General features: G+C 38.4%; 1 protein-coding gene across 2 annotated transcripts in view; it reads right to left on the bottom strand.

The window, feature by feature from the left end:
- Window positions 1-2,985: 2,985 nt before the first annotated feature.
- Window positions 2,986-15,576, bottom strand: part of LOC102910440 (sulfotransferase 2A2-like) — a 55,063-nt gene continuing 42,472 nt past the window's right edge. Inside the window, exons 5-7 of one of the 2 annotated variants that reach the window (XM_042262914.2) lie at window positions 11,746-11,923; window positions 11,213-11,263; window positions 2,986-3,119 (exon numbers count right to left, since the gene is read on the bottom strand). In XM_042262914.2, coding sequence (XP_042118848.1) covers window positions 11,241-11,263; window positions 11,746-11,923 — 201 coding nt within the window. In that variant the 3' untranslated portion in view covers window positions 2,986-3,119; window positions 11,213-11,240. The remainder of the gene's footprint in view (window positions 3,120-11,212; window positions 11,264-11,745; window positions 11,924-15,576) is intronic. The other variant, XM_006997175.4, reaches the window with a different exon arrangement.

Below are 15,576 nucleotides of genomic sequence, written 5' to 3'. Positions count from 1 at the left end.
GCTGATTTAGAGCTGGATAAAGCTCTTATTTTTGTATGCTCAAGCTATTCCCAGTGAGGGAGACAGTTTAATTCCTGTTCTCTGCAGATCATGATGATGAATTGTCATCTCCTTCTCCAGCACCATGTCTTCCTACACACCTCCATGCTTCCCACCCTGATGATAATGGACTAAACATCTGAAACTGTGTATGCTTTCCTTTATAAGAATTAATATGTGCCGGGCGTTGGTGGCGCACGCCTTTAATCCCAGCACTTGGGAGGCAGAGGCAGGCGGATCTCTGTGAGTTCGAGGCCAGCCTGGGCTACCAAGTAAGTTCCAGGACAGGCGCAAAGCTACGTAGAGAAACCCTATCTCGAAAAAAAGCAAAAAAAAAAAAAAGAATTAATATGTTCATGGTGTCTCTTCACAGCAATAGAAACCATAACTAAGACAGAAGGTCTAAGAAAGCAATATCAAGTGTATATATGCAAGTTGTAAAGGTCTGAGGATGTGAATGCTTAAGTTCTGAGCGTCTAAGAAATTGATTTAAGGTATGTGAAGAATATTAAAAATGAGAAATATTTCATATTTTTCTCTTTCTATGCTATTGTTTTACTAAGATTTTAAATGTTAAGAGTTTTAACATTAATCAATGGAGTTTTGATAAACTGCTAATAAACTGTTAATCTCCATGGTAAAGTACTGACTACTATCATCACAGTCCCAAGTTCAAAATTTAAAACTCCTTTGGTTGTTTTCTAGGTATAGACTTAAAAGTGCTTCTCATTCTGCTAAAAACATCTTACTCTAATATTTATATATCCTTCCCTCTGGACAGAGGAAAAATGTTCATGCCTTTAACCCCCCCAAAAAAGCTTTTGATATGACTTTAAGGCATGAGTCTACTCTAGCTGTTTTACAGACACCTGCAAACCGCTTTCTATACAGTGAGAATTTCAGTACAGATTATAATCAGTAGCAATGCTAATACCTCAAAAAACTTTTATCCTTTTTGTAAACTTAAAAAATTCATGCAAGCTTCAATGAGTCATGACCTGGATCCACCTGTCACAGGTCAAACAGACTCCAGGTATGGACTCCTCTCAATCAACAGCTTAAGCTGCCCTACTTACCTACTGTCTATACTTAAGTGTAGACTCTCTGTCTCTGGTTCTGTCTGTCTGTCTCTGTTTGTCTCTCTCTGTGTCTCTTTCTGCTACCCCCAGTCTTTGGACTATTTCCACATTCCAACTACCAGGGACACAGGTCTGGAAGTTTCAATGGTACACCAAAGAAAAAGATTTTTCCTCTAAGCTCCTTAACTTTACCTTATTTCTCTAGTCTATACCTGTCCAAGGAGATTGTTAATCACTTAAAGACTGAAAACTACTACAAATCAACACCAGCTAGTCCTAGATTTACTGAAAACCAATGTAAACTAGATGCTTTGGATAATATTTCTAACTAGGTTGAGCCTCTGGTTTTCACCAGAATTTTCAGACTTTTCCAAAGCCACCTGCACTTTGTGAGCCACAGATGGTCACACCGAACCTAGAAAGCCTGAATTCCTTTCCTTTCTGCTAACCTTTGGTCAGCACTCCAACCTGCCTAGGTCCTGATAGTGTCCTAATTTCAGCTAAGGAGTTACAGAATAGAGTACATTATCATCAACAAAAGGCTCATAAGTCAGGCCCAAAAGAAATTCAGGATAAATGGCTAATTGTGTTGCCTATTAGCATGACAAAGTGCATGCTGGCCTCCAAGTATTCTGGGCAAGTATTTGTTAGAGTCCACTCAGATATCTGAAATCTTGGCTCCTCTCAGCTCCGCCCAGTCCAGGCTCTACCTTAAATTTCTCTAGATCATGGGCTTCCATTCCCCAGCTACTGATTCCTGTGTAACCATGACATTCTGAGATGGTCCTTCTTGACTCTCTTAGTCTTTTTGCCATTCTCTTTCTAGGCTCCTTTCTGTTGGTCTTCCTTTCTTGCGCCTCACCTCATGGCCTGGCATATTATGCTGGACATGTTCAGTCTACTATTTTCTCCACACTCTGGACTCTTCCAAGTGTCCCAGGCTGTTTTCTAAAAGTAAAGAGAGTAATGCATTCTTTTCCCATCTGCACAACTAGATTTAAATATAACTGTGTTTCTGTGACACACAAGATTTCTTGTGTGTTTCTAAGACACACAAGGTACTGTATGGGAGCAGAAAGTACTAACAGGAGCATAAGGACAGGTCTCAGCAGTACAGGAGAAATACTGAATAAATTACTTGATGTGTATGTTTGTATCAAAGTTTCCTAATGTAACCTAACATTTTATATACCCACTAAAAACTACAAAAGAAGAAAAAGTGAAATACAAGTATAAAATACTGAGCAGAAATGTAAATTTATAAAGGACTTACTACACCTTAGGCTATTTGAATGAAGTTTCAAAGTCTCTATAAATACAATTTTTTTAAACTTCTTTTGCACAAAAGTCACAGAGTAAAAATTAAAGCTTCTTGATTTTTTTTTATGTTTAAAAGTTATAAGGATTGTTTTAAGCTGGGATTCCATGAAGCATATTGGAGTTAGCTGATAATGTATAAAAACCGGTAATAAAAAGAAGCAAATAATTGATGACTCAAGACTTCAAGATTCAGAGCTGGAGAGATGATTCTGAGGTCAAGAGGACTGTACTGCCCTTGAAGAGGACCTGAGTTCAGTTCCAAAACACAAAGCAGGCAGCTTTTAGCAATATATAATTGTAACTTTATGAGAACCAATGCACTCTTCTGATCTCTGAAGGCACTTTACACAAAAATATGGAAATATACACAAACATAACACACACACAATACACACAACAACTACCTCCACTACTATTACCACTACCAGTATTACTATCCCTTAATATCTAAAAAAAAGTCTACAATTCAATAACAGGATTTATTTTGTGCCCATACCCAGTCATTCACATGTACAAGAACAGGAAAATAAACCACACTCTCCATATATATTTTTTAAGTTTTAAGAATTTATTCCCATGGAAACAGCCCTGGAGGGAAACCGGCCATTTTCTCCTGGAATACTTTATCAAAGGCTTCAGCTTGGGCTACTGTAAAGTGATTCTTCCAGTCCCCAGTCATGCCTGGAAAATGTGAAGCAGACACATAGATGGGTTAATGATGATCTCAACACTGCTCTCAGTCCTTCCTTCACATGCTCTTACCATCTGCTTGACAAGGACCACACAGTTAATAAAGTGGAAGTACCAGTGACTTCCTGGAGAACATAGCTTATTCCCATGAAATAATATACATCAATCTTCTACCTCTGTGGCAATAGTGCCCCCCTCCTCCTATCTCATCATATCAGCTACACACTCTAATAGCTTCCACACTATCTCTACCTTTTAGATATTGATGTTTTTTCTGCTTCCCACTATACCTGCTTCCATCACACTGTCTAATCCAACAGTTTCTTATCTCAGTTATCTGTGAGAGCCTGTTCTCGGGTTCCACGTGGCTTTACCCAGCAGGTCCAAATAGAGGATGATCAGGACCATGGGCCTGAGTGCAGGTGTCTGAGATGGTCTGCACTTGGCTGTGCTGGGGGAGGAGGTCTTTTGCTCCACCCCTTGGTGTCTCTATAAAAACCCTGGGCCAGAGACAGTTGGGGCCCATTGGAATAGGTTCCAGGCCCTCTCAAGGCTATCCTTTATTTTTCTTTCTGTTTATCTCCGCGAAATTCTCTGCAATAAATCCTTCTATCTAATATTTCCTGCTGATTACACTCAAGAACACTCTGGGAAGCTGTGGGGGTGGTGGGTAAATGCCCCACAGAATGGCGCCGGATCAGGGACTAAAGAAAAAAGAAAAAAAGGGACTAAAGAAAAAAAGGGGAACAAAAAAGGGGGGGAATAAAGACAAATGAATAGGGACTAAAGACAAAGTAATAGGGACTAAAGATAAAGGAAAATAATAGTTTTATTACAGAGTTTTGGTGAAAATGCTTTCAGTCCTGCCAGTGGAAAGGCATGCCGGTGTTATGTAAAAATATATATTTTTATATATATTTTTGGAAGGCAGGGGTTTTATCCTCGAGAAAAAAGGAAAGCATATTGGAAGGATGTCCGATGCTGCAGCAAAATTCTCTTCTGTCAAAATTTTCTATCTTCTATCCCTTTCTCAAATTCTATCTGTGAAAAATGAGTAAGGTATAGGGTAGTAATATAGTTTAGGAAAAACTTAGAAGTGTAAGATTGTGTAGGAAAAAATAAGTAAGGCAACTAGACAGAAAAACTCTTCAATTTTCTAACTTTGGGGGCTTTGAAAGCAAACTGGGGAAAAAAATCTTTCTTTGGGCTTTACGGGTAGTAAAAAAGCTCTTCTTTGAGCTTATGGGTAAGAAAAAGTTTCCTATGGAAGCTTTTGACTTGGGGACAGCTGAAATGCTAAGTACAAGTGGCAGGAGAAAGTGTTTTCTCCCTGAGGCAAAAATGGGGGTGTAAAAAGTCAAAAAGTTTAAAATTCAGCAGTTTTGGGAAAAGTTGGTCTCTCTCCTGGGGTTAAAAAATCTTTCTCTTAAACTATAAAGCTTTTCTTGGAAAATTTGGGGGGAAAACTCTCTAAAAAGCCTTAATCTTTCTCAAAAGCTCTTAAAAAACTTAAAAACTAAAGCCTCTAACCTTCTCTCTCAGAAAGGCGAGAGTAGAATCACCTGAAGTTATTAGTATGGGGACCACCTGTGATTAGCTCTAAGAGAAAACAACAAACTTAAGACAGCAAAACCTAAGTTCTTTCAAGCTTTAAAAATCCTCCCTGTAATGCAGGAGGCAGGGACAAGTTCCTAAAAACCTCTTCTAAGCTCTCTTCAAGCTAGTAAAAGACAGTGGGTCAGAGTACCCTGAGGGAAACGCTTGGGAGAGTAAGGGTGAAGAGCTATAGAGAGCCCAAAAGGGCAGGAAACTTTACCTGAGAAAAGCAAAAAAAGCCAAGCTTTTCAGTTACAGTGGAGCTGAGGCATCAAGTGCTTTGTTTCTGAGTGAGAGTTTCAGAATGAAAAGGTGTTCCTAATTGTCCTATGCAAAGATTCCCTGAAACTGTTAGCATTGTATCCCTGCTTCTGAGCAAAAACCTAGAGGGGACTGGCCAGCATCTCTGAGTTGGAGTGCATTTCGGGGATACTAGGGTTCCTGCAGTTGTAAACTTCCTGGAGCACAGAGCTGAGGCAGGAAGGTGCAGGACCCTGGGGAAGATTGGTAATGAACAAACAAAGCTAAAGCCTGTGGGGATGGCACAGTTATCTGCTTTCCTACAAGTCCCGGGTTTATAGGTCCACAGCTACAAAAAGAAATCTGAGAAAAGCTTTCCTATTAGAGTAAGGACCTTTCTGGGAAAACAGTAAAGCTGAACTGTGTCTGAAGCAGTCATACTGCCGAGTCAGAACTCTGTTGGGTAAAGAGCTCAGCCAGGGCAGAACAGAACTAGCCAGGAGTAAAGCTTTCTTTTCTGTCAGAGAAACACCTCTTTGAGAAAAGCTTTGTTTCAACTGACTCCCTGAGATGAGGGAGTGTAGCCCTGAGGGGTGATTGCCTCTGGCATAAGCTCTGTCCTTGAGCACCCAGACAAGCAAACCCAACCCACTGGGGGACTGGGCCAGGTGAAGGCCTGATGAGGCAAAACACCTGTCCTAATGGAAGTTTAGAGATGGCAAAACCTCCCTTGTTAGATTTTCAGTCTGTACGCAAACCACACAGACCCCGAAAACAGAAACGGACAAAAAACCCCTACCTTCAGTAGCAGGGAAAGCCGCTGTTGTAGTGTCGGAAACTGTTTCTGTGGTAGAGGGGATAAACTGAGACCAAACTGGGAACTGTCTGGGAGAAAGGCTCTGAAGAAACAGACCAGACAGATTCCTCCCCAGAAAATGCATGACCTGATAAAGCTGCTAGAGTTTGAGGCAGATTGGGGGGGAGAAAAAGAAGCCCCTACCTCCAAAGGCAGCTAGCAGAGGTACAGAGCCACAGACAGATACCTGAAGCTCTGCATCTGGTGGGGAAGGAACAAGCAAAATGAAAATAAGATCAGTGGGAGAAAATCTCTCTGAAGGAGCTATGAAAAAGATCTGTTGCAAATGATCTTGTTTTTCACTGACTGGCTAAAACAAACACAAGCCCCAAGGAAAGTTGCTATCAGAAATGCCAGCCTCAATGCCAGCTAATGAGGCAGGTGCAGTTCTGATTTGGGGGACCATGTCTGATGAAGGAGAAACACCTGTTAAAGGCAGTTGAGAGAATAGAAATCTCCCAATGTGCCATAGCTGAAAATGTAAAGTGCTTGTTCAAATCTCCCGTTGCAAAAACAAAAAAACTTTGTTCAAACCTGCTGGGCAAGAATTTGTAAGCAAGTCTAGTAAAAGAGAACCAGTTGACTCTCAGACCCAAAAAGAAATATGGGAAATGATATAAGGGACTGATATAAGGAACTGATATTATTATGGACTGATATAAGGAAAATGCATTCTGGGAAAGGTAGTTTTTCTGCTAAAGATGGCGACATTGCCCTGAAATACTTTTGTCAGCTCGAAAATACGTTCATGGTAAACTTAAAATACAGCCTTTAAAAGAAGAAGGAAAGTCGTCTAAGTTTAAGTATCAGTTCCAATGAAAGATTGAAAGGATATGGAACTAGGTGCTTCCCAGTTTGGGGCTCCATTGGAAAATGCCTTATTTACCTTAATAGCCGTGCAAAGTTTTTACAGTAGTTGGAAGACAAAAAGCTACCTATAAGAGCAAACAAGCCACTTTAAATTCTTAAAACAAGGGAAAGCACTTTATACACTGAATGTTGTCTTAGATATGAAGAAACTTATGTTGAAATTAAAAAAGTTCTTTGCCTTGAACAAACATCCTGCAATGAGTAATTCCTTTGAAAATCTAATAAGGAGACAAGGAAACAGGCATTCAAAAGAGAAATGACTGCTTTATAGATGTGAAACAAACTTCAGAAAATCTAGCTGTCTTACAAATAGTTGCTTTACCTGAAAGTTCCTTATAAGAAATCTATGCTAAATATCACTGCTGCTAATAACATCAGGAGTTAAAGCTAATGAAGTGAAAATACTAAATCCTGAAACTCAAGTGAAATGGAAAGATCCCTGCTCGAGATTATGGAAGGGTCCTGATCCTGTGTTAATATGGGGTCGAGGACATGTTTGTGTTTTTTCACAAGAGGAGAATGAAGCTCGGTGGTTACCGGAGCATCTGGTAAGGAGCGTGGAACTAAGAAAAGTCAGCTCCAATGACATTTCCTATAAAGAAACCAGAATGAAAGTGGCTCAATTAGTGTTTCTAAGGTTTTGTCACTGGTTTAATGCAAACAGTGAGGAAACAGAGTTCAGAGCTGTGCTGCTTTTGGCTTTACTAGTTCCTTTAGAAAAATACCTTATATCACCTAATAGCTGTGCAGTTTTGGCAAAGAGCTTTACAGCAGCTAAATAAGATAATTTCACCCTCAGCATGAAGTTTTTCAGTAGAGCAAAACAAAAGTACTGCTGTGATAGAAATGTTTGTTTGAATAGAAGTTCTTTTCTTTTCTTTTCTTTTTTTTTTGGTTTTTCGAGACAGGGTTTCTCTTTGTAGCTTTGCGCCTTTTCCTGGAACTCACTTGGTAGTCCAGGCTGGCCTCGAACTCACAGAGATCTGCCTGGTTCTGCCTCCTGAGTGCTGGGTGAATAGAAGTTCTTAGGGGAACTATTATGAATTTGGGTGAAGGGACAGCCTCTAGTTAAAAACCGTTTACCACTGACAGTGCATCTCTGCCAGTCCAGAACAGCTGAGAGAACTGGCAACTTTGGAGTGTGGCTTCGTCCCTAGAATGTTACAATCCTCTAGCAACAAGTATCACAACTCTATAATGACAACAGTCACTAAATCCCAGTGCTTTATAACAAAGCTGACTATAAACTCTAAACTTTAGAAATGATGTATGTACTTCCTGTCTAGTTAAGAGAATCTTTCTAATAGAGATGGTGATAATAATTAAGATTAAGATGTAGAAAGATGAAAATAAGATATGTGAGTTTGTAAAAATTCTGTCTTGTTAGATCTGTGTTAAGAAATCTTTAGGTGTTTGCTAAGTTAGATATATGCTAATGGTAGCCTATATAAGTTTGTAAAATAGTTCTATAGAGTTCCTTTAAGAATATAAGCTTGTAGGAAGTATCTAAGGTAGTCTTAAGACATGTAGTAATAAGCTTGTAAGATGCTAGTTGTAAATGTAAGTTTAAATAAGAAATAAGATGGAATGAGTAGTTCTATAGTTTCCTTAAAGTATAAATAAGTAGATGTTAATATGTTGTATGTGAGTTTGTAAAAACGTGTAAATGTTGAATATGAGTCTAAATGCTTTGCAAGGCAAAAAATGTTATATGTGAGTTTGTAAAGTGTAAATGTTAAGTGTGAGTCTATTCTTAATGTATATGGTGAAAACACCTGAGACACAGATAGTGTCCTAGTAGACTGCAAAGTAGGCAGTCTGAATGGTTTCAAAAGCTCCAGAAGCCGGTAAGAAGCTAAGAATGGTGGACGCCAGAACCAGCACAAGGCATCCGGAGCTGAGATCCATGGAATATCAATGCAGGACAGAAAAACCTGAGCTAACAGCAAAAACAGTGTGGTTTAGAATATTTCTAAAAGGGCTGAGAAAGAAATTAGAAAAACACCGCCCTTTACAATAACCAGAAATAATATCAAATAACACAAAGTACCTGGGGGTAACTCTAGTGAAGCAAGTTTAAGACCTGCATGATAAGAATTTTAAGTCTCTGAAGAAAGAAATTGAAGAAGATATCAGAAAATGGAAAGATCTCCCATGCTCCTGATAGGAATGATTAACAGAGTAAAAACAGCAATCTTACCAAAAGCAATCTACAGATTCAATGCAAGCCCCATCAAAATCTCTGCACAATTCTTTATAGACTTGGAGAGAACAATATTTAACTTCATATGGAAAAACAAAAAACCCACATTAGCTAAAAGAATGCGGTATAATAAAGCTACCTCTGGAAGCTCCACCATCCCTGACCTCAAGCTCTGCTATACAGCTATAGTAATAAAAACAACTTGGTATTGGCATAAAAACTGACATGTGGACCAATGGAAAAGAAAAAAAAGAGTCATCTATTAAGATGGGAACCTATTGTTGTCCATTGCTATTTTCAGCTTTATTACTATATTCAGTATTAGAACAAGTTTCTTTATTGCTTTCCAAAGCACACCTGGCTCTTGATAAGCCAGACTGGATGCTGAGCTAACAGAGTCTCAGTAAATTCAATATGGTTGTCCACTTGGATTGAATCAGTCCAGATGAGAGAAGCATGTCTTTGCAGGTACAGACATGAAGTTGTAAATCTAATTATGTCAAAATCCCATGGCCCTTACAAGCATATATTTCTCTTCATTCATTCTTTCTAAAAATCTCCTCAAACTCTTGTGTGTCAGGAGACAGGAAAACCCTAAATTTGTGGCTTAACTCATGTTGGAAATGAACTTTCTCATAGTCCTGGAGGAGGCAATTCTCACAAAAGGTTTTTGTCCAGATATTCCCTGGCTTTTTATTGGCCTGCAGATAATGGACTTTCCTCTAGGTCTTCTTCCCGCCATGTCTCAGATTAATGCCTTCTAAGGACACCAGTGAAAATGATTCATGGCTCAAGCATTCTATTTAGGAAACATCCACTGTGAAGTACTGAGGTCCAAAACCTTTGAAGTTTGTCAGAAGACATTTCCTTCCTCATGTCTTCATTGTGACAATGTCTTTATAAAAGTTCTGTCAAGTAAACAGTGAATGAATGGGAATGACCATCTCTCTGGTCTTTATTTCCTGCAGTATCAAAATATGGACTCATAATGATTAAATTGTTTGTAGGAAATTATTGCTCGAAGCTTAAAACCATATTCATCCCACCGAGTCAGATGACTGAGTCTTTTAAGTAAAAAGTAGCTCTCCAGAGGTAAGAAGAGGTATTTTTCTTGGGTCCTGAGAAGTGCAACTAAAGGACAGTGAAATAGGTCTAAAGAATTCTTCCCAATTAAGGCCACTTGTAAGAGTTAGCAAAGCTTTTCACGCATCATGATTTAGGGAATTAGGTATCTACTGGTAAGTAATTAAATTAATTTTAGCATTTATCTTTGTTCTGATCATACCTTCAAGAATAAAAAAGGAACCAATCTGATGTAGGAATTAAAAAGACCAACACTACAACACTATCCTCATGTATCTAATTCTTTCAAAAGTGTTTCCCAGATATCCATCTCAGCATCCTCTATAATGAAGTCATGAATCAGGTTGGGGTGAGTAATGAAGTTGCTCTCTGCCTTCAATGTCCTTGTTTGCACTGGGACTCATGGGTTATAATGAATGTGAGTAGAAGAAAAATAATTCCCCAGAGTAAAAGTTATCTTCAAATACAAAAGAAATGAATGTCATATATATTTACTATAAATTAGAAATAATTTATGGACTCAGTTCAGGTGCTTGGACAGAGCTAATATATATATATATATATATATATATATATATATATATATATATATATATATATATATGTGTGTGTGTGGGTGTGGGTGTGGGTGTGTGGGTGTGTGTGTGGGTGTGTTCCTCCTAAGGTATATAATATATGAAAATTTACTATGTTTTGGAAGAGACTTAACTAAAATTCCATTGTGGTCTCATCATGTAAGAATCTACATAGAAAACAGGAAATGACAGTTGTTCATGGAATTGTGTCCTTAATTCTATTGCATCTGCTCCATTGTGTTTCTAACAAAACTTTTACTTGTTATTTTCCGTAGACTTTCCCTATTTAAAAAATATATTTCTTTCATTTTGGCATTTCATTAAAGCTTTTTATGTATACATAACTGTCTTATCACTGCCAAATTCTGATTCATTACAAGAAATTCAAGAGTGAACAACATATCTTATGTGGGACCTTCAGTTCTAGTGCAGACAACTCTGTGTTCACAGAGTCTGGAGCACAGCAGTCTGAGGTTATCTGTCAATAGCAGTGCATTCTCCAGAGATCTTACTCCATTATTTATAGATGACAATGTTCTTGAAGTAAATTGTATGTGTGCTCAAATCTGAGCCCAAAATTCCTCTTGTGAGGACACCAGGAATACTGGATTAAATATAATCAGCTATCCACTTTAACTTATTTATCTATATGTATACTCACGATATTTTTATATTTGAGGACCTTATCCTTACAATCTAGAGTGGAGGAGACCTGAAGGTTAAGGCGGAAGCATGTAAATAATTGGAAGATGAAAATTAAACCCATAACTCTCCACTTCATTTACCTCTACACATGTTCTTCACTTGTCCCCAAAGACCTGACATCTCATTCATTCCTTCTTCAATGCCAAGGCCCATCTCACTAATTATATGCTAATTAGCCATGAATGGAATTGCTTTCTGTCATTGTCATCCCTGATATATCTTTGGTGCCACACACCAAGTGTTTTCTTTAGAGTTGAGGTCTATGATTCAGGGATCCTTACAAAGCCTTACTGCAACATGTCTACCCTTTTGTTTTTCATTTACGGTATTGGAAAAAAAGATCTGCAATCCCAAGGTGTTCATCTTTCAGAACTACTGAAGCCCACCTCATCACCATGGAATGATTCCCCTCTAAAGTCTCTGAGTCTCATTGGAACAACAAGTCCCCCACATGTTCTGACATAATTTAAATCTTGAAAATTTCTTTACCTTTTCTCAAGAGAGCAAAACCATTATTAAAGAGATCTTCACAAACCAGACTATAATTGGACATGTTATTTTCTTTCATGGCTTGAAAGGAGCTGTACTTGAGGACCATATCCAGCTCATCTGGCTCTAATTTTTTTCCTAGGAAGTCACAAATCTTCTTTATGGTGCTCTTTGTGTCCTAAAAGAAGAAGAAACAAAAATGAAGGTAATCAACAGAAAGTTCTGAGAGAACAGACACAGAGAAGCGAACTATGGACTGAGGATGAAAAGGGACATGAAGAAAGATATGGCAACTTGAAATGAGAAAACATTGAAAAGGATTTCAGAAAGAAACAGGCCATGTAGAGAGGGGAGGAGACCCACACAGCATTTTTATATTGAGGGAGCTTCAGTCTGGCTGATCTGTGCCCTAAAAGACAGAGACTGGAATTTCTTCCAGGGAGGAGAGGATATTAGAGACAGGGACTCATATAACCAATGCTATTCTCAAACTTATTTCAAAGTGGATGAAGTCCTTGAACATATGATGCTCCTGATTCCATCTCTGTAATGCTGTGTTCACAGGTGTGTGATAACCCACCTACTAAATGTACTGGGATGTTTTTTGTTGAGAGAGGATGTCACTATGGAGCTCTGTCTGGTGAGATGGAAGTTGCTTCTGATACCAGACTGACCTCAAGCTCAAAGAGCTCAGAAATCCACCTAAATGCCTTTGCCACCTAAGTGCTGGCATTAAAGGTATGCACCACCATGCCCAAACTAACCTGTGATGTTCAAAGAGATTTATAGAAATAATTCTAGACAATGATCCATGAGAATGAAGGCAATGTGCACAAAGAATTTCAGAGAAGTTTTTTTTTTTTACCATGTAATACTATATCCTATAGGTAAATGAGAATATTATAGTTTTACACTTTCATAAGACTGATCTCAATAATTATTACATAGGGGTACTTCTTGGAGATACTAGTTTGTTTTGAGCTTTAACTCATGCTGTAAATCAGATGGATATCACACTCACGGATTTCTTGCTTTAGATACCCATATTTTAGAATTACAACTGCCACAACTGGGTTAATACTAGAAAATAGTCATAAGAAGGCAGAATCTGGGATTTTGCTTTGAATTCCAGCTTTCTCCTGGGGGCATAAAGGTATCTTTGTCTCAAAACTTTTATTACATATTTTATCACAGATTTAGTTAATATATCACGGGAAAGTAAACAAACATGGCAATAACAGAAAAGAATGTGTTGAATGGTTGGAAAGAAAAGTCATGGGAAACTGCACTAACATGCATTAGAGATATCTGAGTAAGAAAGCTTCCTGGGGAATATTGAATTTTATGATGAGAAAATAAAACATTTCATAAAAGACCAAAGAGTCTTTTGCATTGATACTTATGTGGAAACTTTCTGTTACTGGATTATACCATTAAGAGATCAAATTCCTCTTGAATAATGCAATTTCCTGTTTTAGATGCTCCTTAACATTATTCATTAAAAATTATTTTTTGGACTCCCCTTAATTAAAAAAAAGGAGGAATTTTTTTTACTCCTTCCAGGGATGCAGGTAGGCTGAATGCAGATTTTTACCTTTCCCTGTGCTCCTCTAGATCCAATTCCCCAGTCTCATGCCAAGTTATGCAACAGAAAATCTGTGGCACTCTGCCCTGCATCTACAGTGAATTCCACAGATCTTCTAAAGTCAGTCTTCCAATTCATTGTACTATCCCAAAATCCAACACCTAAAGGACCTCTTTTGGAAACCAAAGACCATTGTGGCCAGCTAAGAGGTAAACTAAAGATTTACACCTCCCCCTCATTCCTTTGAGTGTAGTTCCCCAGGGTTACGCCCAACACTGCAGAACACAGTCTTAGACACCTACATCTCTAGTGGATCTCCCAAACCACTTGTAACATCCTTAAATCAATGCATTGATTTTTTCCACACCTCAGCTCCATCATGCATTTCCAGGAATCCACAGTCCAAGCTGGGCAGGGAAGAAGTTAGGCTAAATGCAGGTCTTCACCTCTCCATTTGCTCCTTCAAGTCCAGTCTACTACTCACTTTTCCAGCTCTGTGTGCAACACATGCTACAGTCTCCCTTCACTAAATGTAACTGTCTCATGTGAATAACAGAAAGATTAACTTCCAAAGTTTCTTCTCCCTACACTTTGATTTGTTCTAGTAAATCTTGAAATCCAGAGGACACTCCCTGAGTATCTACAGGCCACTTTAACCACGGAAGCAGGTAGGCTAACTGCAGATGTTCATCTCCCCCTCCATTCTTCCAAGTCTATTCCTCAGTCTTATTCACAGCTTTATATTGAACCTTCTGGGGTAGCCTGACCTCACTCAGTGGCCCCATTCTCAAGTGACTAGCTAAGCAGCTTCTGTAGAAAGCTCTTCTGTCTTCCCTCCTGTGGACCTTCTTATGACCCTCCTAGAAGATCCCCATTGCTAAGTGTCAGCTTTCTATATCTGGAAACATTTTACCTGGAACTCTCAGTGGCCACACTTATCAGGATCCCAGAAGAATTTCCTAGCAACACATTGCCGCCACACTTTCCTAAGCATCAGACAGAGCAACAAAAGTTAGGAAGATAACACTAACCCAACAAAGACAAGATAAGATATCACCACCTAGAATTACAATTTTCCCAATCCCAGATAACTATATGATAACCCAAAAGTACAATGAATAACATCCAAGACAGTATGTCTTCACTAGAACCCACCAACTATACTACAACAGGCACTGAGTATTCCAACATATGTGCAGAACAAGAAAATGACCCTAAAATAGCTTGTATGGGGAAAATAGAGGTCCTTAAAGAGGGACAAAATAAATCCCATAATGAAATCTATGAACACACAAACAGTGGAAGGAAATGAATAAAACCACTGACCTGAAAATGGAAACAGAATCAATCAAGAAAACCCAAATTGAATGAAATCTGCAAAAGAAAAACTTAGGAACTCAAAAAGGAAACTCAGATATGAGTTTCATGAATACAATACAAGAAATGAATGAATTCATTCATGAAGAAATGGATACATTTGTCAAAGAAAAGGTTGAATCTAAAAAATTCCTGTCACAAATATTCAGAATATCTGGGAAACTGTGAAAAGAACAAGTCTAATAATAAGAATAGTGGAAGAAAAAAAAAGCCAGATCAAAGGCACAGAAAATATTTTCAACAAAATCATAGTAAAATATTCCTCTAACCTAAAGAAGGACATGCCTATCAAAGTGAAAGAAGTATACAGAACACCAAATAGGCTGAATTGGGAATGAAAGTCCCCTCAGCATGCAATAACGATTAAAAATATAAACATAGAGGGCAAATTATGGATGAATGGGTAAGTGATGGAATGGTAGGATCAAGTGAGAAGGCTGAAAGGAGAGAGAATGGGAGCCGGGACTATGAGGAGATACAGCTAAAATTAAGGGATATTTGAAGGAACATATGCAACCTGATATATTATATATACATATGAGAACCATCTAAATAATATGACCTAGTAATGGGGGAGATGGTGTTCCAAATGGCCATCTCTTGTCACCACAGGGATTTTCTACTACTGGGATTGATTACATCTAATTGAATTGTTGGCCAAAGGGACCTCACTGGGACCCCTAACAACACATGCTATAGGCTGCTCTTCACAAAATGACAGCAAGGCCCTATTGCTAAAGACAACACCTTCATAGTGTTTCAAGACTAAGCTATTTCCCAAGCATTTATAATTCATATTCAGCCTCTGAGTTGGTTAGTTGGGACTAGGCAGTTGGGATAGAAAAGGTCCCTTTACATATGTCATTCCA

This window comes from Peromyscus maniculatus, chromosome 1 (genome assembly GCF_049852395.1).
Source record: "Peromyscus maniculatus bairdii isolate BWxNUB_F1_BW_parent chromosome 1, HU_Pman_BW_mat_3.1, whole genome shotgun sequence".
Taxonomy (NCBI): domain Eukaryota; kingdom Metazoa; phylum Chordata; class Mammalia; order Rodentia; family Cricetidae; genus Peromyscus; species Peromyscus maniculatus.
The sequence above is the reverse complement of the archived record's forward strand: the minus strand, read 5'-3'. Positions and strand labels throughout refer to the sequence as shown.